Source organism: Manihot esculenta, chromosome 17 (assembly GCF_001659605.2).
Source record: "Manihot esculenta cultivar AM560-2 chromosome 17, M.esculenta_v8, whole genome shotgun sequence".
In the NCBI taxonomy this organism is placed as follows: domain Eukaryota; kingdom Viridiplantae; phylum Streptophyta; class Magnoliopsida; order Malpighiales; family Euphorbiaceae; genus Manihot; species Manihot esculenta.
The window spans coordinates 23,286,833-23,310,704 of record NC_035177.2 but is presented as its reverse complement, the minus strand read 5'-3'; the positions used below and the strand labels follow the sequence as shown (position 1 = coordinate 23,310,704).

The 23,872-nt window shown below is 33.1% G+C and overlaps 3 protein-coding genes across 6 annotated transcripts; 2 read left to right on the top strand and 1 right to left on the bottom strand.

Annotated features, from left to right (window-relative positions):
• The first annotated feature begins 613 nt into the window (after positions 1–613).
• On the top strand, positions 614–5,937 carry LOC110605358 (protein GID8 homolog). 4 transcript variants are annotated; one of them, XM_021743871.2, is made up of 7 exons: positions 615–820; positions 970–1,078; positions 1,657–1,816; positions 1,930–2,033; positions 2,869–3,000; positions 3,195–3,351; positions 5,608–5,937. In XM_021743871.2, the coding sequence occupies exons 2-7, from the start codon at positions 1,028–1,030 to the stop codon at positions 5,727–5,729; spliced, it is 726 nt and encodes a 241-aa protein (XP_021599563.1). In that variant the 5' UTR covers positions 615–820; positions 970–1,027; the 3' UTR covers positions 5,730–5,937. The 4 variants fall into 4 exon arrangements, with proteins under 4 accessions (XP_043808598.1, XP_043808597.1, XP_021599563.1 ...); XM_021743870.2 differs by having other exon boundaries at positions 616–820; positions 1,927–2,033; XM_043952663.1 differs by lacking the exon at positions 2,869–3,000 and having other exon boundaries at positions 614–820.
• Positions 5,938–13,325: 7,388 nt separating this feature from the next.
• On the top strand, positions 13,326–15,933 carry LOC110604524. The gene is made up of 2 exons (XM_021742719.2): positions 13,326–13,922; positions 15,541–15,933. Exons 1-2 carry the CDS (start codon positions 13,659–13,661, stop codon positions 15,712–15,714), a joined length of 438 nt encoding a protein of 145 aa, XP_021598411.1. The 5' UTR covers positions 13,326–13,658; the 3' UTR covers positions 15,715–15,933.
• Positions 15,934–16,312: 379 nt separating this feature from the next.
• Positions 16,313–17,503, bottom strand: LOC110604523. Its single transcript, XM_021742718.2, has one exon. The coding sequence runs from the start codon at positions 17,354–17,356 to the stop codon at positions 16,433–16,435; it is 924 nt and encodes a 307-aa protein (XP_021598410.1). The 5' UTR covers positions 17,357–17,503; the 3' UTR covers positions 16,313–16,432.
• Between the last annotated feature and the right edge of the window lie 6,369 nt (positions 17,504–23,872).

Genomic DNA, 23,872 nt, shown 5'->3' with positions numbered 1-23,872 from the left:
CATTAATTAATCTTTCCGTTAATTTTAATCGTTAAGTATTATAAAAAAAATTTTAAATACCTCTGATATGGAGGGACTAATTAATAAACTTTTTAATAATTTGATGGACCAACTAATAATTTTTTTCTACACTATAGAGACTAAATAGTAAAATATTTTGTGATAAAATTAATAAAAAAACTAATTAATAGACTTTTTAAAATGTCAGGGATATTTTAATGTATGTTTCAAAATTGAGAGATTAAATAGTAAATTTTTTATATTATAAGGACTAAATAATAATTTTTTTATTTTATTATTGATAAAAATATTTTTAGGATTATATTTATTATGTTTTTTGATTGACCAAGTGAAAATCACTAACTTGATAGAATTTTTTAAGGGCCTGATATTGAATTTTGACGGAATTAAATCTAAGAAAAAAAGTGTTGATTCTAAAAACTAAAGTGAAAAATTCATTAATTATACTATAGTTTAGGGACTGAAAAATAACAATAATAATAAAGGCCCATGAATCACAAGAAGAGGTACTCGTGGGCCCAAACATAAAAGGAATATCCAGCGTTGCGAGGCCCATCAATGAAGTCGATCAACCCAACAAAACCCGAAAACAATAAGATAGCTCCTGAGTGCCAACTCCATAGACAGTCACATAGAGTGTGTAAGCTGTGCTGGCAATAGTTTTTGAAGAAGCAAAGCATCGAAGAATTTGATTTAACTAACACTCTTACGAAAAAGTTACTTCATACGCTACCGTTTCTTATCATCTTCCGCAATAATTTCGTCTGGAATTGCAGTCTACAATCACATCTCTGCTCTGGTAAGATTAGGTTTTTTTTTTTTTTGGCTTTCTAAATTTAATTTTATCTGGTGTATGTGAGTGGAGAATTTGTTAGATCTTGTTGAATGTAACAGTGTTTTGTTTTTTTTATAAGCTGAGTTTTGAATTTTTTTTTTTTTTGGGTGCAGGTATTAGCGGATATCTGGATTTTGGGATATCGATGGGCTTGATGGTGTTCGTGCACTGATGTCACTGTTCTGGATTGTGATTCGTCAGCTTGCAGAGTTCGAGGCAATGGTAATTATTATTGCTATTATGTTTTGTGAAATTTTGGCTTGCTTTGCGTGACTGAAGTGATTGTTTCTGATTCATGATTTTGTTGTTTACAGTTTAATCGAAGTGAAGTGTTTAATTTAATGTCTTAGTGAATTGGAAGTAACTGATTGTTTAGGGTTTTAGATTTTGTTTTGACTCATTAACTTATATGCTGTTGTTAATTAGGCAGGTGTGGTGTATTTGGAGTTTTGATTGATTTTGAGTGGTGTGGACTATACTTTGTTTCCAAGTAAAATTTGATATAGCAAAGGAGATTGTTCAATTGAAAATAATGATTGGACTCTGTCACTAACTAGCCGAATAAGTGTCTGGAGCAACAGAGCTTCTAGTTTAGCTTTCCGTCAAATTTGATCCACTTGGGCGTTTAAGGAACCCCTGCCCATGAGATTTGCATCTACAACAAGTTGAATTGTGTGAAGTTTAAATAGTACAGATGCAATGGTGTAAATTTTTTTGAATCTTAATGCCTAGATAGGTCTAGACTCTAGAGTAAATTTATATCATGCTGTTCTTCTCATGTGTATGTTTATTGTGCACAGGCTACATCAAAAAAGGTGATTACAAGAGAAGACTGGGAAAAGAAGCTCAATGATGTAAAAATTAGAAAAGAAGACATGAATAAATTGGTGATGAACTTTCTTGTCACTGAGGGCTATGTTGATGCTGCTGAGAAATTCCGGATGGAATCTGGAACTGAGCGTATCCTTAGTTCCTTATATTTTCTTAGTAGTATTTTCCTGTTTCTTGTGTCTTATGTCTTTTGTTTTATATATGGCAAGAATCTTGTGATTTTCCTTATTAACCAATAGCAGATATAGATCTTGCAACAATCACTGATCGCATGGCTGTTAAGAAGGCAGTACAGTGCGGAAATGTGGAGGATGCTATTGAGAAGGTTAATGATTTAAATCCCGAGGTAGGATTTATTATTATGTGGAATAGACTTAAAAGTCTTATTGTAGCATTTTTATGTTTGGTAAAACTCTTTTAGGATGGTGCTTATTAGCTTGCCAGTTTCTTAATTTTGTTGGGTTTTCTCATTTCTTAAAGAATGCTGCTGTTTTCTCATGTCAATCATGGATATCTTTATAGTATCCTCTTTTATACCAGGATAAATGAGACCACATCATCTGTGTGATTGTGGACATATAGATGCATGTGTATTGCTTTTTAATTTTGCTTAGCAGCCGTGTTGCTTATTCACTTGACAACAATTCTTTTTGGGGGAAAAATAACACTTTAGTCTTATGTACAGGTCATGATATAACTCTCCTGTACTTGCTTGCATTACTGATAATATAGTTCATAAAAATATGCATGGACCCATGAATAAGTATGCTAAAAGGGTATGATCCCAAGATGAGTTGATATATAACCTGGGTAGGATTGATGTTTCTTGGAAACAGTTCTCTTGGTGGAAGAATAAGCCACATGATTATACTTAGGAGCCATATAATTGCAGCCTAGTTAGGTCAATGGTTAGGATCTCCCATACAACTCCTATAGATGGTAATTGACTTATAACGTCATTTTCACTGCTATTAAGCATTGAGGGAGAGAGAAGTAGGGGGAAAATGCTCTCAGTTTCTAGTGATTGTGGAAATGTAGAAAGACCTGCTTTTCAAATGCAGGATGATCTTCTTTTCGTAATCACGAGGCTCTATGTTTTGCATTATGATTTGTTGACCTTCTGTTATGAGATTAACATTCTTTTCCTCTAGATTTGCTTCATATGTAAATTCTCTATGCAGATACTGGATACAAACCCCCAACTGTTTTTCCATCTCCAACAGCAGCGGTTGATAGAATTGATTCGAAATGGGAAAGTGGAGGAGGCTTTGGAGTTTGCTCAGGAGGAGCTTGCACCCAGGGGTGAAGAAAATGTAATTCATGATAGATCATAACATTGTCATGTCTACTTGTTTTGCATTTTATGTTTGTTTCATTGAAGTTCCCTTTGGTCTGTTGTTTTCTCAATATGATTTAAATTGATTGACTGGTTTGTTAGTGTTCCAACATTATGCTGTATGTTCTTAATGACTATACGTGTCTCTGAAAAGTTTCTAGTTTCCTGCAGCAAAGCTTTTTAGAAGAGTTGGAGAGAACTGTTGCTCTGCTGGCTTTTGAAGATGTCACCAACTGCCCTGTTGGAGAACTTCTGGACATTTCGCAGCGCCTGAAGACAGCAAGTGAAGTGAATGCAGCCATCTTAACTAGCCAGAGTCATGAAAAAGGTTAGTGTGTCAGTTCATTATAATGTTTCTGACAAGTATCTTGTAACTTACTGATGAAAAATCATTCCATTTCAAGAAAATGTTAACTCGTTACACAGGATGAAGTCGAAAGTGGCCTTCTCTAAAATATTTAAAGCATAAATTCATCATTAGGAGAATATTAAAAGAAACAACATTTGATTAGCTCTTTTAACGGTCTGAACTAGGAAGCATAAGCTGAACCCTTATTTTAGCTATTTCAGATATCTGAGTTGCTGATATTTTTCTTTGTGGCTGTTAATAATGTAATTGGACATGCATTAACTTTCTAAAGGATGCATAAAATTAAATAAGTGATTCAATGTGATTGTTCTTAGGGGAGAGCAGTTTTCAGTTAAAACCGAAAACCGAACCGATTGGTTTAATTATTTAATCTATTTGGTTTTCATCGGTTATTAATTTTTCAAATATTCGGTTTTCGGTTCAGATTATTGACCGAAATCAATAAAATAAACTGAACCGACCAATATTTTATATATAACAATTTCCCATACCTTATAATCGAACCATCCCACCCTCAACCACCCTTAATCCCTCTTCACGCATCTACCTCTGTTAGTTTCTCTCTTTTTTCCTCATTCTTGATTTCGATCCTATCTCGTCTCTCTCCCTCCCTTACTCTCAATCTTATTCTCAATCTCAATCCCAGTCCCAATCTCTGTCTCTCACTCACTGACCATCACTCTTATTTCTTAATCTCAATCTCCCATCCCTCCACAAACGCGATCTTAGCCCCCTTCCACAGACGCCATTCCTTCATCTTGCATGCATCTTTGAAGGGGGCTTCTCATACAAATTCTCAACGGTTGATGACTCATGTCTTCTCACCGAGTCATGGCTCCATTCACTGTTCTAGCCACGCATTTCTGCAGATCCTGAAATATTGATGCGTCTTCTCGCTGATCTGAAATATTGATGCATCTTCGCATTGATCTGTACATCTTAGAATTCTGTGGCTTGATATTCATATTTCTTTTTCTATTTCTTTCATCCTTTTTTAGTTCTATGGGTTGACGTTGTGTATTGGAAATTTGGGATTTTAGGTTTCTATTGTTGATCTGTACATATTATATTTCTGTGGATATTCACCTTTCTTTTTCTATTTCTTCCATCCTTTTTTAATTCTATGGGTTGATGTTGTGAATTGGAAATTTGGGATTTTGGCTATGTTGATCTGTACATCTTAAATTTCTGTGTTGTGATATTCACCTTCTTTTTTCTATTTCTTCCATCCATTTTTAGTTTTATGGGTTGATGTTGTCAATTGGAAGTTTGGGATTTTAGTTTTGAGATGAAAACACTATAATTTTATTTCAAGTAGTCTGATGGTCCTGTTGTTTTGATGTTGTGTGCTTGTATTTTTGTGTGTTATTGGTGTTGATTTGCAGTGGATTAGGGTTCTGCAGAGAGTTTGAAAATGGGGCAAGGCTTGATCTTTGTTTCGATTTTGACGGTTTTAGAACCAAACCAAACCGATTTAGTTTGGTTCGATTCAGTTTTTTCTCTATTTCGGTTTGGTTCTTACTTTTAATGTTTTCGGTTTTTCGGTTTTTCAAATTCGTTTCAAAACTGAACCGACCGATTGCTCACCCCTAATTGTTCTTTGAGCACTCTGTGAGATAATTTCTGAAATAGCCTATTGATTCTAATTAAAGTTGTTTTTTTTTTTCCCTTTTTTTTTTCAAGTCATTGCAAGTATTTGTGGAGTTCATTTGGATATTTTACCCTCAAGGACTGACCAAATGGTGTTCCCCTTCACTCTATAGTTGCAAACCATATAAGTAAGTCTTTCACTTAAAATGGTCAATGATGACCATATTCTTGTTCTTGGAGGGGGATTTGAAGGATCTAGCCGAGGGAAAAGCTTTCCTTCTAGAGATACATTTGGTAATTGATAGTTAATTTTGAACCTGTAGGAAAAGGATCTTTTGAAAAACAAATTACTGAGGGGGCCTTTTACATATTTCTCTTTGACAGTATTAGGGACTGTGAAAGGGGAATGACGTGTAAAGCAACTGCATTTGTTGTTTGGTCATTGTATATTTTCTTTTATATTCTGCAGCCTGCTACACTCTTGTTTCTTTATTCTATTTGAGAGGGCTTATTTACTCGACCCAGATGTATTTATATCTATATATTGTAAAAATAAATTCAAGTGTTACATATATGTGTGTGGGGGTGGGTGTTAATTTTTCTTTTCTTTCCTTTCTACTACAGATCCAAAGCTTCCAAGTTTGTTAAAAATGTTGGTATGGGCGCAGAACCAGCTTGATGAGAAAGCTGCTTATCCTCGAATAAACAACTTATCTACTGCCATGCTTGAGGACCCTGCAGTTTGATTTTTGAAACGGTGAGGTTTTCTGGACGTTGGATTGTGTTAGAATGAATGAACAGAGAGTTGGATGGGATCATCAATTTAGTGTATTGTGATTACGACTCTAGGCTGTTATTTGTGGGATGATGGTTATTCTCTTCTTCGGTGATGTTCAATAGCCTAAACTCGTGTAATTGATTTTTTTTTTAAATGCTATCTGCTTTATTTGAAGATTTTACATGTTAAAACAATATTTCATCATGGAAGAATGTACCACAAGCGATTCGAAGGCTAATTATCATAATAAAAGAAAAAAAAAAAAAAGAATACCTTCATATAATTCAGGAAACATTTTTTTTTTATCAAATATATATTTTATTAATAAAAGGCTCAAGGCCTGCAAACTTGAAACTTGAAAGAAACAAACAACTACATGCAAAAAATCCGGGCAGGTCGAAAGCAAACTGCCTTCGTTAAGAACCAAAAATGAAAATTCCAAAAATCAAATCATGTACAATCTTGCTAGGAGGGAAGGGAGTACACCTGGGAGAGGGAAGAGCCGTTCCTCTTGAGCGAGCAGGGGTAGTTGCGTAACCGGTAGAAAAAGAGGTCTAGCACCTGAGGCAGAGGGAAGAGCCGCTCCGCCTGAGCGGGCAGCGGTAGCAGAAAAAGAGGTCTAGCGTCTGAGGGAAAGGAAAGAGCCGCTTCGCCTGAGCGGGCAGGGGTAGCTGCGTAATCGGCAGAAGAAGAGGCGCTAGGAGAGGGAAGAGCTGCTTCGCCTGAGCAGGCAGGAGTAGCTGCGTGATCTGCAGAAGAAGAGATCTAGAGCCTGAGGGAGAGGGAAGAGCCGCTCAGCCTGAGCGGGCAGGGCTAGCTGCGTAACCGGAAAAAGAATAGGTCTAGCGCCTCAGACAAACTATTCGCAAATCAAAGAGAAACTCTTTCTCTATTGACTAGAGAGAGATCAGCTCATCCTAATAGCACATTCACGAAACTGGCAAGGGATGAAAAGCATAGTGTGAATTCTTCTTCGGAAGAAATGGATGTCAAGCTGTTTATTTTAATGCATTGTGGTCCAAGGCTGTTGTCGATTTGATAACCATATGCAACAAGAATGACAAGCAAAAGGGAAGATCTTGATATAAAACATAAAAAATCATTGCCCTCGTTATGCTTCTTGACTTTACTCAGACACATGAAATGGTAGAGGGGGCCGCTGCGAAAAGCAGTGGAGCTTGCCTCACTTAACTAAGCCGAGTTGGTTGGCCTTACTGCATGATGAAGGTACATTTTGGGTTATGGTGCCATTACCCATTTAATGCTGCAGGGTTTTGCTTGACCTTACTGTTGTTTATACCAATCTACATGGATTGCCTTTCCGGCTGAAAGTGGGGAAAAACAGAACTGAAAATTGGTGGAACATTTTTTTACCAATTGAAACCAAATTAATAAGCCTACAATGAAAGATGTAGCAATTAATGCCATAAACAATCCCAATCTACGAAACAGAAAAGAAACAGCGAATAAATCAAATCAATAATCTTCTCGTCCGTCAAGATTCTACCCACACAACATAAAGCCATACAGTCTCATTCCCATCTTGACTCTTTCCAGATTTCACTTCATAGCTTCCCCTACCGAAGTGGCAGCAGCCATCATCGAAATTCAGAGCATAACTTGAAGGATCATACTGGAAATTCACCTGCTGTTTGCCTCCATTCTTCACAGCCTTCTTCACTGCTGCCTTCACTCTCCAAAACAGGCTTTTGCATTGCTTCTTGCTGAAGCTATTCATCCATTCTAACCTCCCAATTAAACCCATATTCACAAGCGTACAATTCTAGATTCACCCTCAAAGCCAGCAACCCGAAAACAGATATAGCTTGAAGAACTAGGAAGTTGCCTTGAAAATGACTCTACCTCTCTGGCTTCTTATAAAGGAAGATAAAACCGAAGCAGGATGACTTACAAAAGAAGGAGAAGATGTGAGAATAAAAATAACCCAAAAATGCCTCAACTTTTGAAGGGTAGATGAAACAAGAATGGATGGTTAAAGAGAGAAAAAGCAAATCTTTTGGGTCTTTCAAAGAAGCTGCTACAGCTTCAGCAGCCAATCTCCACAGCCGTGAGCTTTTTTTTGGCTACACATTGGAAGGCTCAAATTCCATCATCTAATACAATAAAAGGTCTAGAGAGAGATAAGGAGAGAGAAATAAAGCCAAGAAAAGAAAGGCTGCAGTGTTCAGAGAGCCTCTATCTCTCCAAGGTTCAATCACTATCATATAGTTGTTGTAGTCTGGAGTGGTACAGTGATCTTCACAGAGAATTTTAGGTTTTTTTCCCCATTCTTTAAGCCTTCTACCGCATGTGATTTCAGTGGCACTAACTCCATTTTGATCACCAGGGCTAATCCAAATCAGTTTTGGTTTAGGTAGACTACGTATACCAAAATCTATCTATACAATCTAAAATCTTGGGATCCTTTTGTCATACTAAATCTTCTAATTAGCTTCTGTTATTCACAATGATGTACCATAAGTAACTGAATATTTTGGAGTATCAATTTATTGAATTGGTCTTAGTTCAAAATTTTTATTTTTTTTCTTTAATTCATCTTATTTTATTAAATGAGAAAAAAAAAAAAAAAGAATTCCCCACTTTCAGCTTTTATTTAAAAGAACATATTGGAACCTGTACCACTGAAAATGAAATGCACAGTAAAGTGCAATGTGTGTGATTTTTATTTATGATGAAGTAAATTTGGGATAAGAAGAAGTTGAGTGAACAATGACAAGAAAATTACAACTTGTAAAACCCAGAATGATCAATCAAATCAGAATTCTCTTTAGTTTGTAAAAAACACAAGACAAAGTGGAAAGATGGTGGTTCCATTGATTGTCTTCTGGGTGTTGTAGCTTCTCTTTCTCTTTTTGTCTTCATTTCCAAAGCCACTTTGCCTTTCTATATTCTCATTAAATTCCGTTTTGTCTCACTCCCTCACTGCACCAGCCCACCCCACCCCACCCGCCACCAGCACGACCACCTCTTCTCGGTCTCAAACTCTCTTCTCTTCCACTTCTATTATAGAACTTGTGGACCCATTTTAAAATTTAGCTCAGCTGTCACGCTAAGGGACAAAGCTGTTGTTGTCTTAAACCTTGGCTGATGCCTCCCATTTCCCAAAACGTTAATTATCTAAGCTTCCTTCTTCTTTTTTTCTCTTTTTTTTGTGGAGGTGAGGTTTAAAGATTATGTCCATACTAAAAAACATCTTAGTAAATTCTTTATTATGAATTGTGCAAAATGGGCCTCATTTGAATATTTGAATTTGGGCTTTTAGGTCATTCTCACTTCCCCAAGTCTGCTAGAAAATCTAAGTAGACTTCTTTTTTTTTTTGTTTTTTCACATGATGGTGTTCATGTGGTGACATTGATATGCCTTAAAAACATTAAAAATTACATGAGGATGTGAAAAAGGTAAAAGCAGAAAGAAAGATATGAGATCCCAGAAGCTAAGCCGAGTCAAAAGGAAACCTACCTAACTCCTAGGAGCCTAACTTGTGTTGGTTTAATGAGAGCAAGCATGTCTTCTTTCAGATTCTATAGATCTTTGTGTTCCTTTCCTTTGGATTTGCTCCCTTCTTGTTTTTGTCTTGCCTTTTCAGAATGCTTATTATCCCTTTATTCTAACACAAACCTCCATTCAAAATTAACCTAACAAAAATGGATTTATTGAATATTTTAATTAAAATTTACATGTATTTTAATTTATAATTTTTAATATAATTAATAGATTAATTATTATATTTTAAAACTAAATTCAATCTATCCAAAAAAATTGATTATTTTATCCATTTAAAATGTTAAATCAAAAGCTATTGATTGGTCAAAAGTATAAAAAGATAAAATTCTTTTTAAAATACTTTTTATTCCATCTATTTAAATTATAAGAATTAAAATATTTTAGTAAATGATAATTAAATGATAAAAAGTATTTAAAATTAGTTGAAATTGATAATCTAGATTATAGTTGATGTTCTAATATGGTTAGTATCAAAATTGATGTGTATTATGTAATAATAAGTACTAAAGTATTTAATATTTGTTGAATTTGTTCATTTAATTGAAGTGAATTATGAAATGATAATGGAAGAATTAAAGTGTTTAATAAGAATTGTAATTTAGGGAGTAATAAAAATAATTCAACTCATATAACAATAGCCGACGGATGAAAAGACTCAAAATACCAGAGATTTAAGGAATTGGTTAATTACATTAAAATTAAGGACTTAAAGTATAATTTATCCAAATAATATTATACGATCAACTACGAAACCCTAAATTATATCTTCAAATTTTAGAAGCTATCACATTTCATCGTACTCAATTATGTCATAACTCTTTTCAAAATTCATGTAAAGTTTAAAAATTTTTGCGAAGAAATGAGGTTATAGCAGTCGGACAAAACTTTTAAAATTGACGGGACTAGTTGATGAGCAGGCGAGTCTTTTAAAAGTTGATGAGCAGACGAATCTTTTAAAAGTTGATGAGAAGACTTGCCAAACGGGACGAGTTGCTGAGCAGGACAAACAGGATGAGCTACTGAAAAGAACAAGTGGGACGACCTGTAAATTAGGCGAGTATTGTAAAAACCACATGCAAGTAGTTCAGATCGGACAAGATGAATAGCTCGGAAGCTCATCAGGTCTGGACAAGTAGCATGAACCCTCATCAAGGCTGACATGGCAGCAAAACACTCGGACGCTCATCAAGACCAGACAGGGCAGAAAAATACTCAGATAATCGCTAAGACCGAAAATGTTCGAAAGCTATGCTAGGGCGATATTATAATGCTTGAATTTATTGGTTGGTTTGCTAAGAGTGTATAAAGGAAGCCAAGATAATCGTGTCTAGCCCGAATTATTTAGAAGCTGCCGGGAAAGTCCCGGCGTAAAAATAAAAAGAATGAAAACAGCTTTTTTAAGGAAAAGTTTTTTAGAAATCGCAATTTTTTAAAATTATTTTTTATTTATATATTTTCTTAGATTAAGAGATTCTATAACCTCTCCATGTAAATCTCTAAATACTCAATTCATTTGTACAAGAGTTTGGAAAAACCAGAGAACTGCCGATGCTCTTAAAAATCATTTGTTTGTGAGTAATACAAAATTTTTCTTCCTTTCATTATTTTCATCTCTGTTATATTGAATCCATCAACCCTCTCTTCAATTTAGCTTCCCTTGCTAAATCACCTTTTTGTAATTCTTTGTGTTGAAAGGCTGAACTTAATTTAACAGATTGAACTAAGGCAATATGATTGAAGTGTCATTCTGATAGTGAAATCACTTACTCCACGACAAATAACGCTGTGCTTGGACAAGGGAGAGGGAGGGGGAGGAAATTGTTTTGGGCATAGTAGCCCAACCAGGTACAGAAGAAGGAAACAGCCCAAATGAAAATGGTGAAGACATACTAGTTTTGTAATTGGGTAAGTTTAATATAGTACATATAGGCCTGCAAACCCAAGTCTGAATGTGGTTGGTCATTGGGCATGAAAAGAAGAGAAAGTGACACAAGACTTGTTTCTTCTCTCTCCTTACCCTGCACGTGCAACCGTTACTGTTCCCGCATGCAGGGGAAATATTGCTACGCAGGCTTAATGTTTGACTCTTCTCATCCGATCTTCACTTTTCAAGAGTAATGGAGTTGCCCAGGTTTAAACATGATCTGAAAGTTCATCCGAAGCATTGATTTGGGGGACAATCTACAGAATTTTCATGCACATGTGTTTGGTTGGAACCTGGAAAACTCGACATGGGCCGGCTAGCTTATATGTCGGTTTTGTTCTTCGTTTTCTAATCTAGGTCTTCCAATGCCAAACTACAAATAAAGATATATACACATTGAGTTTGTGGTAGTGCCACGTGGTGGGGGAAAATGCTAGAGAGGAGAGGAGGACCACGAGGGTTGATGGGTTGGGGAGACATGGGTATATAAATCGACATGGCACGTGTAGGTGGGATTTGGGGTCTTAAGCCTTAACCCTCAACTTGGGTCACTGTTAGTGCCTGGATTTGCTGTTGTTGAAAGTTGCTTTGCTCGCTTTGCATTTCATAGGCCTCTAATGTTGTACATTTATTTGGCTACAAAACTTAAAATTGATTGATTTTTAGTATAATATATTGGTGAATTTAAATTTAATTTTTTTAATTGAAAATTAAAAATTAAAAATTAAAAATTAAAAAAATAAATTTTAAAATGATTTATTTATTTGATGGTCAGAGGCGAATTGAAAGCTAAGTAGTGGTAATTCTAAAGATTTCCCGGATGTAGTTACTACTAAATTAAATATGTGAGTGTATTTAAATTTAATTTTTATTTAATTTAAATATATTATTTTTTAACGTGATTCGTCAAAAAGTAATTTAATTGTATTGAAATAAGTAGATTATTTTTTTAAATTAAATAAAAAAATTAATTTTTTAAAAAATTAGAAAAATATCAATTAAATAGAAATAATTTTTATATTTTTTTGAGAAATTTTAAATTTATTAATTGAATTACTCCAATCACACAATAGGTTTTTTTTTTATAAATCTAAATCATCTCATAATAGTATACTGAGTTTTCATTTCTTAACTTTTATATTTTTCAAAAGTTTCAATTAGCTAACCAGTATTCGATTCAAATCGAAAAAATTAATAAGAATCGAATTAATTTAAAATTTTAGTTTGATTTTTTATTTATTTTATTTCAATTCAATTTTTAATTTTAAAAATTTTAGTTATTTTGGTTCAGTTTAATTTTGATCAGAAAAAAAAAATCAAATCGAACTGATTAGCGATAATAGTATATTATTTTTAATAATATTTCTAATAGAGAGATTAGATCATATTAAAACTAAAATATTATAATTAAATTTTAAAATATTAAAAATAAAAGATAAAAAAAATTTATTGAAAATTCAAATCAATTAAATTGAACTAAATCGAATCATATCAAATCAGTTTAATTCAATTCGATTGCTAATTAAAATTAATTCAGTTCGGTTTTCATAAATATCAAAATTTTAATTTTTAATTTATTTAATTTAGTTTAATTTTAAATCGAACCGACTGAATATTAACTCTAAATTATGTTTAAGATTTTATTTATCTTAAAAAATATTTAAAAAAAAATTTAATCAATAACATATATTTTTTAAATAAATAAATAAATAACTTTAACAACAATGACTTTATCTTTTAAAAAACTATATCATTTTTTTGTAATTTGATAATATCATTAACACATCAATATACAAATTTGTTAATATATTTTATTTTTTTACTTAAAAAACTTAAATACTATAAATAATATATAGTATTAAAAATTAAAAACACCAATAGAAAGGAATTGATAAAATACCAAGCAAATTATTAATTAATCTCAATCAACATAATAAAAAATTACTTAAAAATTTAATTAATAGAAAAACAAAATTTTAAATCAAAATCACAGCCTAATTTAAAAAATTAGTTAGAATTGAATAAATAAGATAATTAAAAAAAAAAAAAGTTGAGCACTGCGAGAATACAAAGATGAAGAGGTTGTAATAAATAAACAAGAAAAGTCAATTTCAACTGCCAAAACAACCATTTCCTTCCTCATATATCTCTGTTAAAGCAGAGCTATCCAAATTCCGAAGCTTTCTCTCTCTATCTCTACACTCTAGTCACCTTTGTCACCTCTCTGTGCGCTGCAGATAGCCCACATGCCTCTCTCTTGTTTTCTCCTTTTCGAGGCCTTCAAATAAACAAAGGATTTCAGCACTCTTTCAAGCTTTGATTCTGCCGTAGAAATTTAAAGCCTTGAGCCTCGCCTAACCTTTTTCACAACACTCCATTAATACTCTCACTAGCAGTGTGATTACAATGGAAGGGAGGATCTTCTGAGCTGAGATTTTACTTCCAAAATGGTTGAACAACATGGTGGCTGTAATGTCTGGCCACCTGTTGAAGCCCCATTATTAAATGTTCCAAAAGATGACCATTGGAGACAATTTGACAATTCTGTCAATGCAGTGTCTTTTGGGTTTGTAGCCACTGCCATTCTCATCTCCATGTTCTTGGTCATGGCCATTTTTGAAAGATTTTTCAGACCCACCTCTGCTAGAACCCATGGTGACCTTGAATCCCAGATGGGGTTCAATGCGAAACTTAGCCACCCATCACCAAAAGTGAGTGACCCTTTTCCCATATTTTCTATATAATTACATTTTTATCAGTTGTTTAATCTTCTTTCTGTTTTTGGAATGTCTGGTTTGCTTTAGCTCCTGATTTTGGGGGAAATGTTGCTTCTTTCTTTCTTTGTTTGTTTCTTTCCTGTTTGGTCTCTGGCTTTGATGGTTTTGTTGGTTTTTTTTATTCTTGTAAATAATGATGATTGCTTGTCTGACATAAAGTCTTGCTGCTGCCTAATGGTTTCCTTTTCCAATTTCTGGTCTTTGTGCTTGCTTCATAATTATGCTTGTCAGAGGTGAAATTATCTTCCCTGAAACTGTTATCCAGCCATTAATTTAGCAGCTACACCTATTAAGCATTCTTCTTGCTTCTTCTCTCTGCTTCTCTGTATTTTACCTCTCTGTTTTTTCCTATTTTCCCTCTTTTTGCAGAAATCCCAAAATTTGAAGCTGATTAAACAAAAGTTTCCTCTTCTGCATTCACATTAATTACTATAAAATTTAGCATCTATGAACTGCGTTTTTCTCCTATGATTGTTGTGTAATGGCCTGTTCAAGAATTTTAAGTTGCCTAGTAAATGAATGATTGGTCCCAAGCCAAAGTCTCTCAAGAGCAGATGTGCTTCTTGTTGTTTAGACCCATTGGCTTGTCATTATGCTCAAATAGTACCAATCTTTTTGTGTTGCCCCCCATGGCCATTGGCCAGAGCCCTTGGTCGGAGACAGGTTCTGCCTGCAGACAAGCCCTAGTTTATCATCTTATTATCAAATCTATTTGTGTGTCCACTCCAACTGGCTTTAAACACTGTGGTTATACGATGGGAAACTTAGGTTTTTGACATTTTATTTTGGAGCACACCCATGAAGGGCCCTGCATGATGCATCACATCTATGGTCTACATTTTACCTTGAATTAACCTTATTGTTCAACTTGAAGGCTAACTCTTATGTGGGTCATGGATTACAAAGTAAGTCGTTTTACCTGTCTCCACTGTTAAACTATGGAAGTTCAAAGTGTTGAACCTAATTGGTTCTTAGCAAATCAAACCGATTCAACTGATCTAAATCATTTTACCCTAAAATGATTCGATTTTAAGGACCCATTTCTGTTGATTTTTATCAACTTAGACAGGATTTTCTCTAAAGTGTTTTCAGATTATCAGTTGAGGAGACATTGCATTTCAAGGGGGTCCAGGCTTAGAAGTTAACAGTTATTCTTGTTTGGGTGGCTAACTCTCTTTGGACACATTGGCTCCACATCAATATATAGCATTTGATCTTTGACTTGATGTGACATTTGGTTACAAATCAAACCTGATGGAAATTTAGACAAGTCCAAAAAAAGCATAGGAAAAGTTGCAACCATAGCATGAAGCTTGTTCACAAAAGCGTTCTTACATCACAAAAAGACAAACTGATTTAGTGCTTAAACTGATTTCTTGATAAACACATTAGCTAGCTAATCCATAATAAGGATCTATTAGTGCACATGTTAGCTGTTGGGATAATGTTATTACCAGATATCCGAAATGAAAAAGAAGATGGAAGAGACTGCACCATCAATTCGATGAGTTCTATTAGTTTAAAACCTTGATCTTATGTTTAATTTGTTCAGATGACTGTATATGCCAATGGAGTTTCAGTATTGATGCCTGGAGATAATATTCCTACCTTTATAGCACATCCAGCACCAGTGCCTTGTCTGCCTGATCGCAAACTGCTTATGAACTCGCATTCGAATCCTATCTCGAATGCAACCTCAAGTTCAATCTCGGGTCGAGAAAACTAAGTATTTGCTCTTTTTTACTTCTCACCCAGTAGAGCATGTTGTGTACATATACACCATTAGATTGATGGGCATAGAAGGGTAATTTTCAGACAGTCTCCTGTAAGAAAATTCAGAATTTGGATTATTTTGCCCACCATTGTAATGCTCTGGGGAGAAGTTCAAGGGCCTTTGTTTCATGTTGAGTGAATTTTCTTGTAGAAATTTGCATTTTTATGAGACTTATTATGATTTTAATTAGAAATATAATCATTAACAGTCCAAAAGATCCAATTCAAAATCAATGAATAAGATTGCTTTCCTGATTTGTCATCAACCTTCAACGGCTATTAGAGAAAGAAGAGGATGTTTCCCTCCCCAAAATTTCAATTCCATTTCCTTTTTTTTAACTTTTTGTAGATAATGAGATTATAAAGTTTGATTTTTGAAAAAAGTTTGTATTATAAAATAGAGACTCACACTCCAGCTGTTTGCTCAATGATAGCCAGCTTTATTCCACCTCCATGCCATTCAAAGCCATGACTTTAGTCCACCTCTTTCACCAACCAAAATGTTGAATTTTTTTTTTTTCATCAAAGGTTAATTTTATATAGTCTTAAAATTTATTAATTAAAAGAAAAGTTTAATATTGAAGTAATAAAAATAAAAATATACAACGTTTCATAAATGTACCAACTAACCCACCGGAGAAGAGTAATTCCGGCGAGAATTTTGTGCCTCTTTATAGAAAGATGAAACATTCAAGGGAAACAAGTGGGTTTTCAAGCGACTCGTCTGTTGTTGTTCTACTACCATTTGAAGTGCATGGCCACTTACCCTCCATGCCACCGCTCTGGGTCAGATCAGTTCTTGACCGACAAGGAGAACCGTTCGTCCTCCTCGTTGACGGGCTACGACCCACTGTAGATCCATTGTTGGCCGGAGACCTAGACCTCCTCCCAGAGCTCTCACCTGGGTCTCTCCTATTTGCGTCGGGCTTCAACCCTCGTCTTCCCGCCTGATTTGTACTCGACTCCCTGCTTTGAACCAACCTCATTGAACCTCCACCTCCACGACTGGCATTGTTTCTTTTATCCGGTGACTGATCAGTTCTACGGTTGGGTGACTTCCCCACACTCCTGTCTCGCGTGGGGCCAAAATTGCCAGAAACTGCGCTGTTTCTTGGAGTCAATTTCGCTACCGGAGATTTCTTTACTCTTTGCTTCACTTCTTCACCATCATCATCATCATCGTCATCCCTTTTGTCATTGTTGAAGGTCGTAGTTGACACAGTCTCGCTGAAACTCAAGCTGCAGACTTCTTTTTCAGAGATCTCTTCTTCTTGGACAATGAACCCCTCCTCCTTGTGCCCATTTGTTTTGATCTTCTCATCAGGAAATGGTGGGTCAACGAGGATATTGTTCTTGTTAGTTTCTTGATAATGTAGTTCCTGTTCCGGATTCTTGATCGGTTGTATAAGTTGGGTTACAACTGGTGGTGGTTTGAGTTTGGGAGTTTCAGAAAGAACCTCTTTAACAGTTTCTTCTTCAATCAAAGGAGGTGGAGCTCTACTTTCATGGCTTGACTCGGGCTTCAAAGATTGAGATCCCACTTGAAAATTCTGGTGCTTTGTAGAAGTTCCATGGGTGCTTACACAGCAACCCATCGGAGAATGAAGAAGAAAAAAGTCACCTTTTCTTCACATGGCACAGTGATAAGAAGCTGAAAACAGGTTGGGGAAGAATCAATGCATTTATGTATATTTATTGTGAGGCCCTGACGCACAGGTGCAAAGAAAGTCTTTCTTTTATTTCTATATTAATATTAAGCTTCCTCTCTAGTCTTGTGGAATCAACAGTAGTCTTCTACTCTTCTCTTCTCTTCTCTGCTTTTGGTAAAAAAAATTTGCTTTTTCTTCTTTGATTATTTTAATTGCGTCTTTTGATGCTCGTCTCGTGATCTGCGTCGTATATATATATTTTTTTAACCAGCGGCGATTTTCTCTGTGATTTGTTCCTTTACAACTGCGACCACACCACATGTGAAATGCCATGATTTCATAGCCCTTCTGTGGAGGGGTAGCAAAATCAATTTATACAATATTTATTTATATATAATAAATGCAAGCCTCTAATTATAAACATTTAATTTGATGATTATAAAACTTATTTTTCATATAAATTTCAATTTTGTGTAACCCCACACACATATAAGCAACAAAATGCTAGGGTTTGTGAGAAATTAATGTGAATATGCAATTCAATTGGCAACAAAAGAGAATTGGTACAAGTAATTAAGTATAAAAAAAATAAATGGGAAGGGTGAACTGATATGGTTAATAGGGTTCCAGCCATTTATGAGAGGCAATTCTTTTCTCGAGGCAATGAACAGTAGCACGTCAATAACATGGGCGAACTGAAAGTGATGTATGTATTAATCATTAATTAATTTTATTTATAAATTATTAAACTATTTTATATATTAAAATAATTAATTAATTTAATATTATAATCCAATGAATTATACCCACCTTTATATTATTATATATTATATATTTTCAATTTAGGATACTCAACACGCTTTCAATTTTGGAAGCCAACGTCTTCAATAACATAATAAAGATGATCCACATCCATGGTGGTCGAAGTTTTATGCAATTAGCTGAAGCACAAACATCATCAAAGTAAAAAGTAAATGTAAGCCAATCAAAACTAAAAAAGGTAAAGAAAGGATAGTAATATACATCCATCGATCGATAAAGAGAGTACTAAATGCTTCCAAAAAGAAAGACTTTCAATCAAATTAATCATCTCGTAATCGATAACACCTCAATTTATAAAATCAGTCATAGAAGGAGAGGGAATCACTTCAAATAAAATGAACCACTATTTAAAGCCTTCAAATCTCCATTGTTCCTTTTGAATTATAGATTTGAAGCCACAAAACCTATAAAAATAAGAAAAACAACCACATACAACAATATTTGTAGAGCAAAACTATCTTCTTTCTTTGAAACTATAGTTTATTAAAAACAAAATTACCAAGAACTATGTACAACCTTGTCTAAAAGGGATGGAGTACACCCACGATCAAGTGAGAGGGAGGGCAGGAGTTATTCTCGCCTAAAAAAGATAAAGTCAGCCATGCAGTCGACATAAAAAGGGTATATTGCTTAAAAAAATTGGACCAACCTAAAATTATGGCAAAAAAATATTTTTACACTTTTTCATAAAATGTACTTCATAATATAAAAGGACTATTCTTTCTTTTTGGATAAATTATACTTTAATTTCTATTTTTAAAATTAAACACTTAAATTCATGAGTTTTAAATTTATCCAATCCAAAGTCTTGGGGTCCATAATTCTGTCAATTTTCATTAATCTAAAATAAAATGATAAAAATACCCACTCTTTTTTTTTTTCCTTCTGTAACTATGACCTAAAACCATTCCACTGTTTTCTAACAATCCCAACAACAGTGACTGAATATCAAAATCATATAGCCACATAAACACAAATCACCATAAAACTCCTGGTCTTCAACTACACAAACCATTAAAACAAATCATGAACACCTCCATTGCAAAAACCCATTCATGCAATATAAAATGTCAATAGATTGAAGCATCTTCAGTTACCCATGGTAGCATATCCAAACTTTGTCTCTTGACCCTCAATTATTCTTGCCCTTTCCCCATCATCTTACCAATCTTGTCATCTGTAGTTCCTTTGGATTCATTACTGCTCGTACTCATTGCTCCACTTAATTCATTTCTATTAGCGTTTGTTTCTCATCTGGGTCCATCGCTCCTCATATTTGTGGCTGCCAATTGGGGATATGGGTTTATTATATATGGAGATCTAAGATGGAATGAATTTATCTCCGATTGAGTACAAATCAATTATCTAGTTTAGCTCTTAAGACTTTCCAGAATCTCACAAAACTTGAAATCCTGAGTTTACATGACAATAGATTGAATGAAGCTAAAGGTTATCTCTTGAAACTTGGAATTTACCTTATAATTACGCTAAAACTTATAGTCGCACGTATAATTTATCTTTTATCTTTTATAGTAAGTTTTGGTGAAAGAGCGTCATTCCCTTCTCTTTTCTTCTTTTTTATTTTTTGGCAATGCTAACGGTATTTTATTATAAAAATTCTTTAAATTTAATTTGAGCATCAAAGTCACTGAGAATATTTTGAATAGACTCCTAACTTATTTTATTTTATTTTATAAATTTATTTTTAAAATTACATTTCATGATATCCGTTTGATGAAGTAAAAGAAAAATTGATCGTCGAACTTTAAAATATATATGTTCGCCCATTGAAGCCCATTGGGTCTTTCCATTTTTTTTGGCATCCCAATTCCTCATAAAAAATGGTTGAAACTTGAAAGAGGGTCACCCTGCAACCCAAATGAAAGCTAAAAAAATTTATTCTTTATTTTTTAATCAACCGATCATTATCATATTATAGAGAAACAAAAAATCAATTATTATTATTATTTTAAAATATTATAACCATATTTCAATTAATTTATGCTTCTAGTTAGGTGAATGAAAGATTAAGCATTTGAACACTTTGATTTTAATATGTTAACTACAAAGTTAAATTTATTAATTAACAAAACTGAATAGAATTATAATGAAAAAAATGAAATTTAACCTAACTCAATTAAAACTTTTTAGTTTGTTTTTTCAACTTGTAATATCCATACATGAAATTTATGAAATAATAGAAAATTTTAATAAAAAATTTGGTTAGTCGTTTTCTATTAAATTAATATCTTTAAATAATAAAATTTTAAAAATAAAATCAAATGAATTCAATTAAAAAATTAAGTTGGTTCAATTTTCATTTTTAATTGATTTCTGCTCAAACCCTTAGTGAATGCAAAATGATAATTGAGTATAAAAATCTCTATATCAAAACGTGGTATTTATACGACGAGCAAAAAATTTATTGAAATATTAAAATTATAATTAAAATTAAAAGATGGAGTGGATAGATGGAAAACATAGCAAGAACACGTTCTCTCCGGTAATAATTGAGACACCAACCGTATTAAGTTTTGTGATAAAATCAACCCTAACCACCTTCTCTTTCTTTAGTCCTTCTCTAACCATCACTATCTTAGGTTTCAACGTTTTCCTTCTGTTGTTGAAAGACATATGCATATATCAACACTTATTTTTAAATTGAAAAATTTATAATTTAGTTCTTGAATATTACCATTATTAATAAGTTAATTTTTATATTTTTAGAAATTTATTAAACCGTTTTTATTTTTTTTTTTTTATCAACGAAATAGTCATTCCATCTATTTATGCCATTAAAAATATAGCAAAAGACCAAATTATTTTCCATATTCTCCTCCTCCTCTTCTTCTTCTTTTTTAGTTTTTCTTTTCCTTTTTCTTTTTTAAGGAGGAGGAGAATGAGGCAATTCTTCTTCTCCTTCTTCTTCTTTCTCTTCTTTTTTTTTTCTTTTTCTTTTTCATCATCATCTTCTTTTTTTTTTCTTTTTTTTAGGAGGAGGAGGAGGGACTATTTCGTTAATGAGAGAAATAACAAGAACGTTTTAATAGATATGAGAAAATATAATAATATTTTAATAGATCTAAAAAAAGATAAGGACGTTTTAATAGATTTCTGAAAATATATATGTAACGACCTCAAAATGGACCGTCACCGGCGCTAGGATTCAGGTCGGCTTAAGGCCGCCAGAACCCGTAGCAAGCCTGCTATACTCTCTGTGTACCTGTAAATCTCATACATGATCATACATTTTCTGTACAAATAAAAACTTTGTTCTGACCCAAGGCGATCCTAACGTGGAGTTTTGAAGCAACTCTCCTTCAAACTCTCCGAACTTCAAAATCTCAAGTGTTTAGCTCAAAACCTTCAAAATACCATACAAATCAATCAAATCTTTGCATGAGGTAATGAAAACATGAAGAAAACTGAAGAAGGACAGGGTCTCACCTCAAAAAGTGAAAGAAACGGCAAAACTTATCCTTTCAACCAACTGAGAGCCTTTTATAGGTGGCTGGCCAGACCACCTTCGGCGGCCACACGTGAAACCGAAAGCCATGCATGTTCGGCGGCCGAATGTCACCTTCGGCGGCCGAATGTCACCTTCGGCGGCCGAATGTCACCTTCGGCGGCCAAATGTCACCTTCGGCGGCCGAACCTGACTTTTCTGCCTTGGTTCTTTTCTTTCAAACACTTAGTTCCATTTAAACTAGAAAACATGAAAACATACTTCATGACTTTAGAAACCATAAATCCTACCCGTCGAAAGAATTCCGACATCCTAAATTCCACCGGACGACAAGACTTTCGATGCCGAACTCGTGCCGGGTATTACAATATATACTGATTTGTTAATAATGAAAATACCCAGAGACTAAATAAGGGGTTTTATTTAAGAGCAAAATTAAGTTTTAAAACTTTTTTCTTTTACTCCTCATCTATTTTTAACGAAAAAAAATAAAATAATTATTTCGTTAACAGAAAGAAAAAATAAGAACGTTTTAATAGATTTTTAAAAATGTAGGGACTGATTTGTTAATAATAGTAATACTCAAAGGCTAAATAGTAAATTTTCCTTTTAAATTTTATTGAATAAAAATAATTTAGTATTTAAAATTAATTTATCTTATTAATTCGATTCACTATAAATAAATCTATAAATTTGAAAAGAAAGTAAAATATTTCATCACAAAATTTTAAAAACTATTTTATACTCTGAGTTTTAAACTTAAAATCACTGATTAAAAGATAATCAACCCAGATAATTTGATTTTCTTTTCTATGTAAATATTTTTTATATAAAATAAAAAAAAATTAATTAAAATATTGCATAAGAGGCATGAGTGTTGTAATACAAGCTTTTCTTTCCTTTTTTTCGATAGCTGGGAAATAGCTAGGGATTTAAGAGGTTGAGATTGTCATCTAATAATTATTTTAGGGTACATATCAAAACTCAGTAAATGTGAAAGGTTTACTTTGTAGATGTGAACTAATTTTACCAAGTAAATTTCTTTACTTGGTAGAGATTAAGGAAATAAACTATAGGGTGTTGCTTAAGATGGATGAACTTTATAACATAAGTTTCTTAATGAATTGGAAATTGGGAGGTTGAGATTGTCATGTAGTAATTGTTTCAGGGTACATTTCACAACTTGCATATGTGAAAGGTTTACTTAATTTGTGCACATTTTTGTAAGAGGTTTTGAAAATTCCCATAAAATATATTTTCCAATATGGACATAAGATGTACCATATCATGCATGATGACATGTTATGTCCAAAATCAAACATTTATACACTTTTCTTTTGTCCTTTTAAGGAAAATATATTTTTATCTTGTTTTTCATTCTTAATTACTTCATTCATCTCTTCACAAATAGACTTATTTTATTTTTTTACAAATAGTTAATATTCATTTATTACTCCGTTCATCCTATAAAATATATAATACTATTCAATATAATAATTTATTTATTAATTTTATAATATATTCATATTCAATATAAAAATATACTCATTATTCACGTGTCACATGTGCTTTTAAACACTGTACAACACTTGAACGAACTTAATAAAATTATAGTCTGTCAAATTCAGCTTATCGAAAAATTTTATCACGCTTATTGGTTTCATCCTACTTTAAACTTATCAGGGAGCAGTCTCATCTCCAATCAGTGTAAGCAAAAATAGTGATTTTACACACAACGGCCCTTCCGACTAACTCCCCCAATTTTCACAGCAATAATTTTAATATGGTGTTGTACATTTCCGATTAACTCTCCTCCATTCAAATCATGTTCGCTCTTGAGTATATATACAATTAAACACTTTGATTTTTAAATAAAAATATGTTAAATATGAATTATATTTAACCCTTTATTTTTAAAAAGTTGAGAATGTTAATTTAACTAAATAAAAATTATAATTAATTTAATATGATTATATTGAATTTAAATTTATTAAATATTTATTTTATTTCTATTAATAAATATTTTTGCCAAGTAATTCATTCGCTCTCTAATTATAAATGCTAATGTGGGTATAGATACTAGAAACAGCTATAAGGAAGGCATCACAAAAAATTATATTTTCTAAATAAGAGAGAATTAATTAACGTTAACTAATGAAACGTTAAATAAAGAT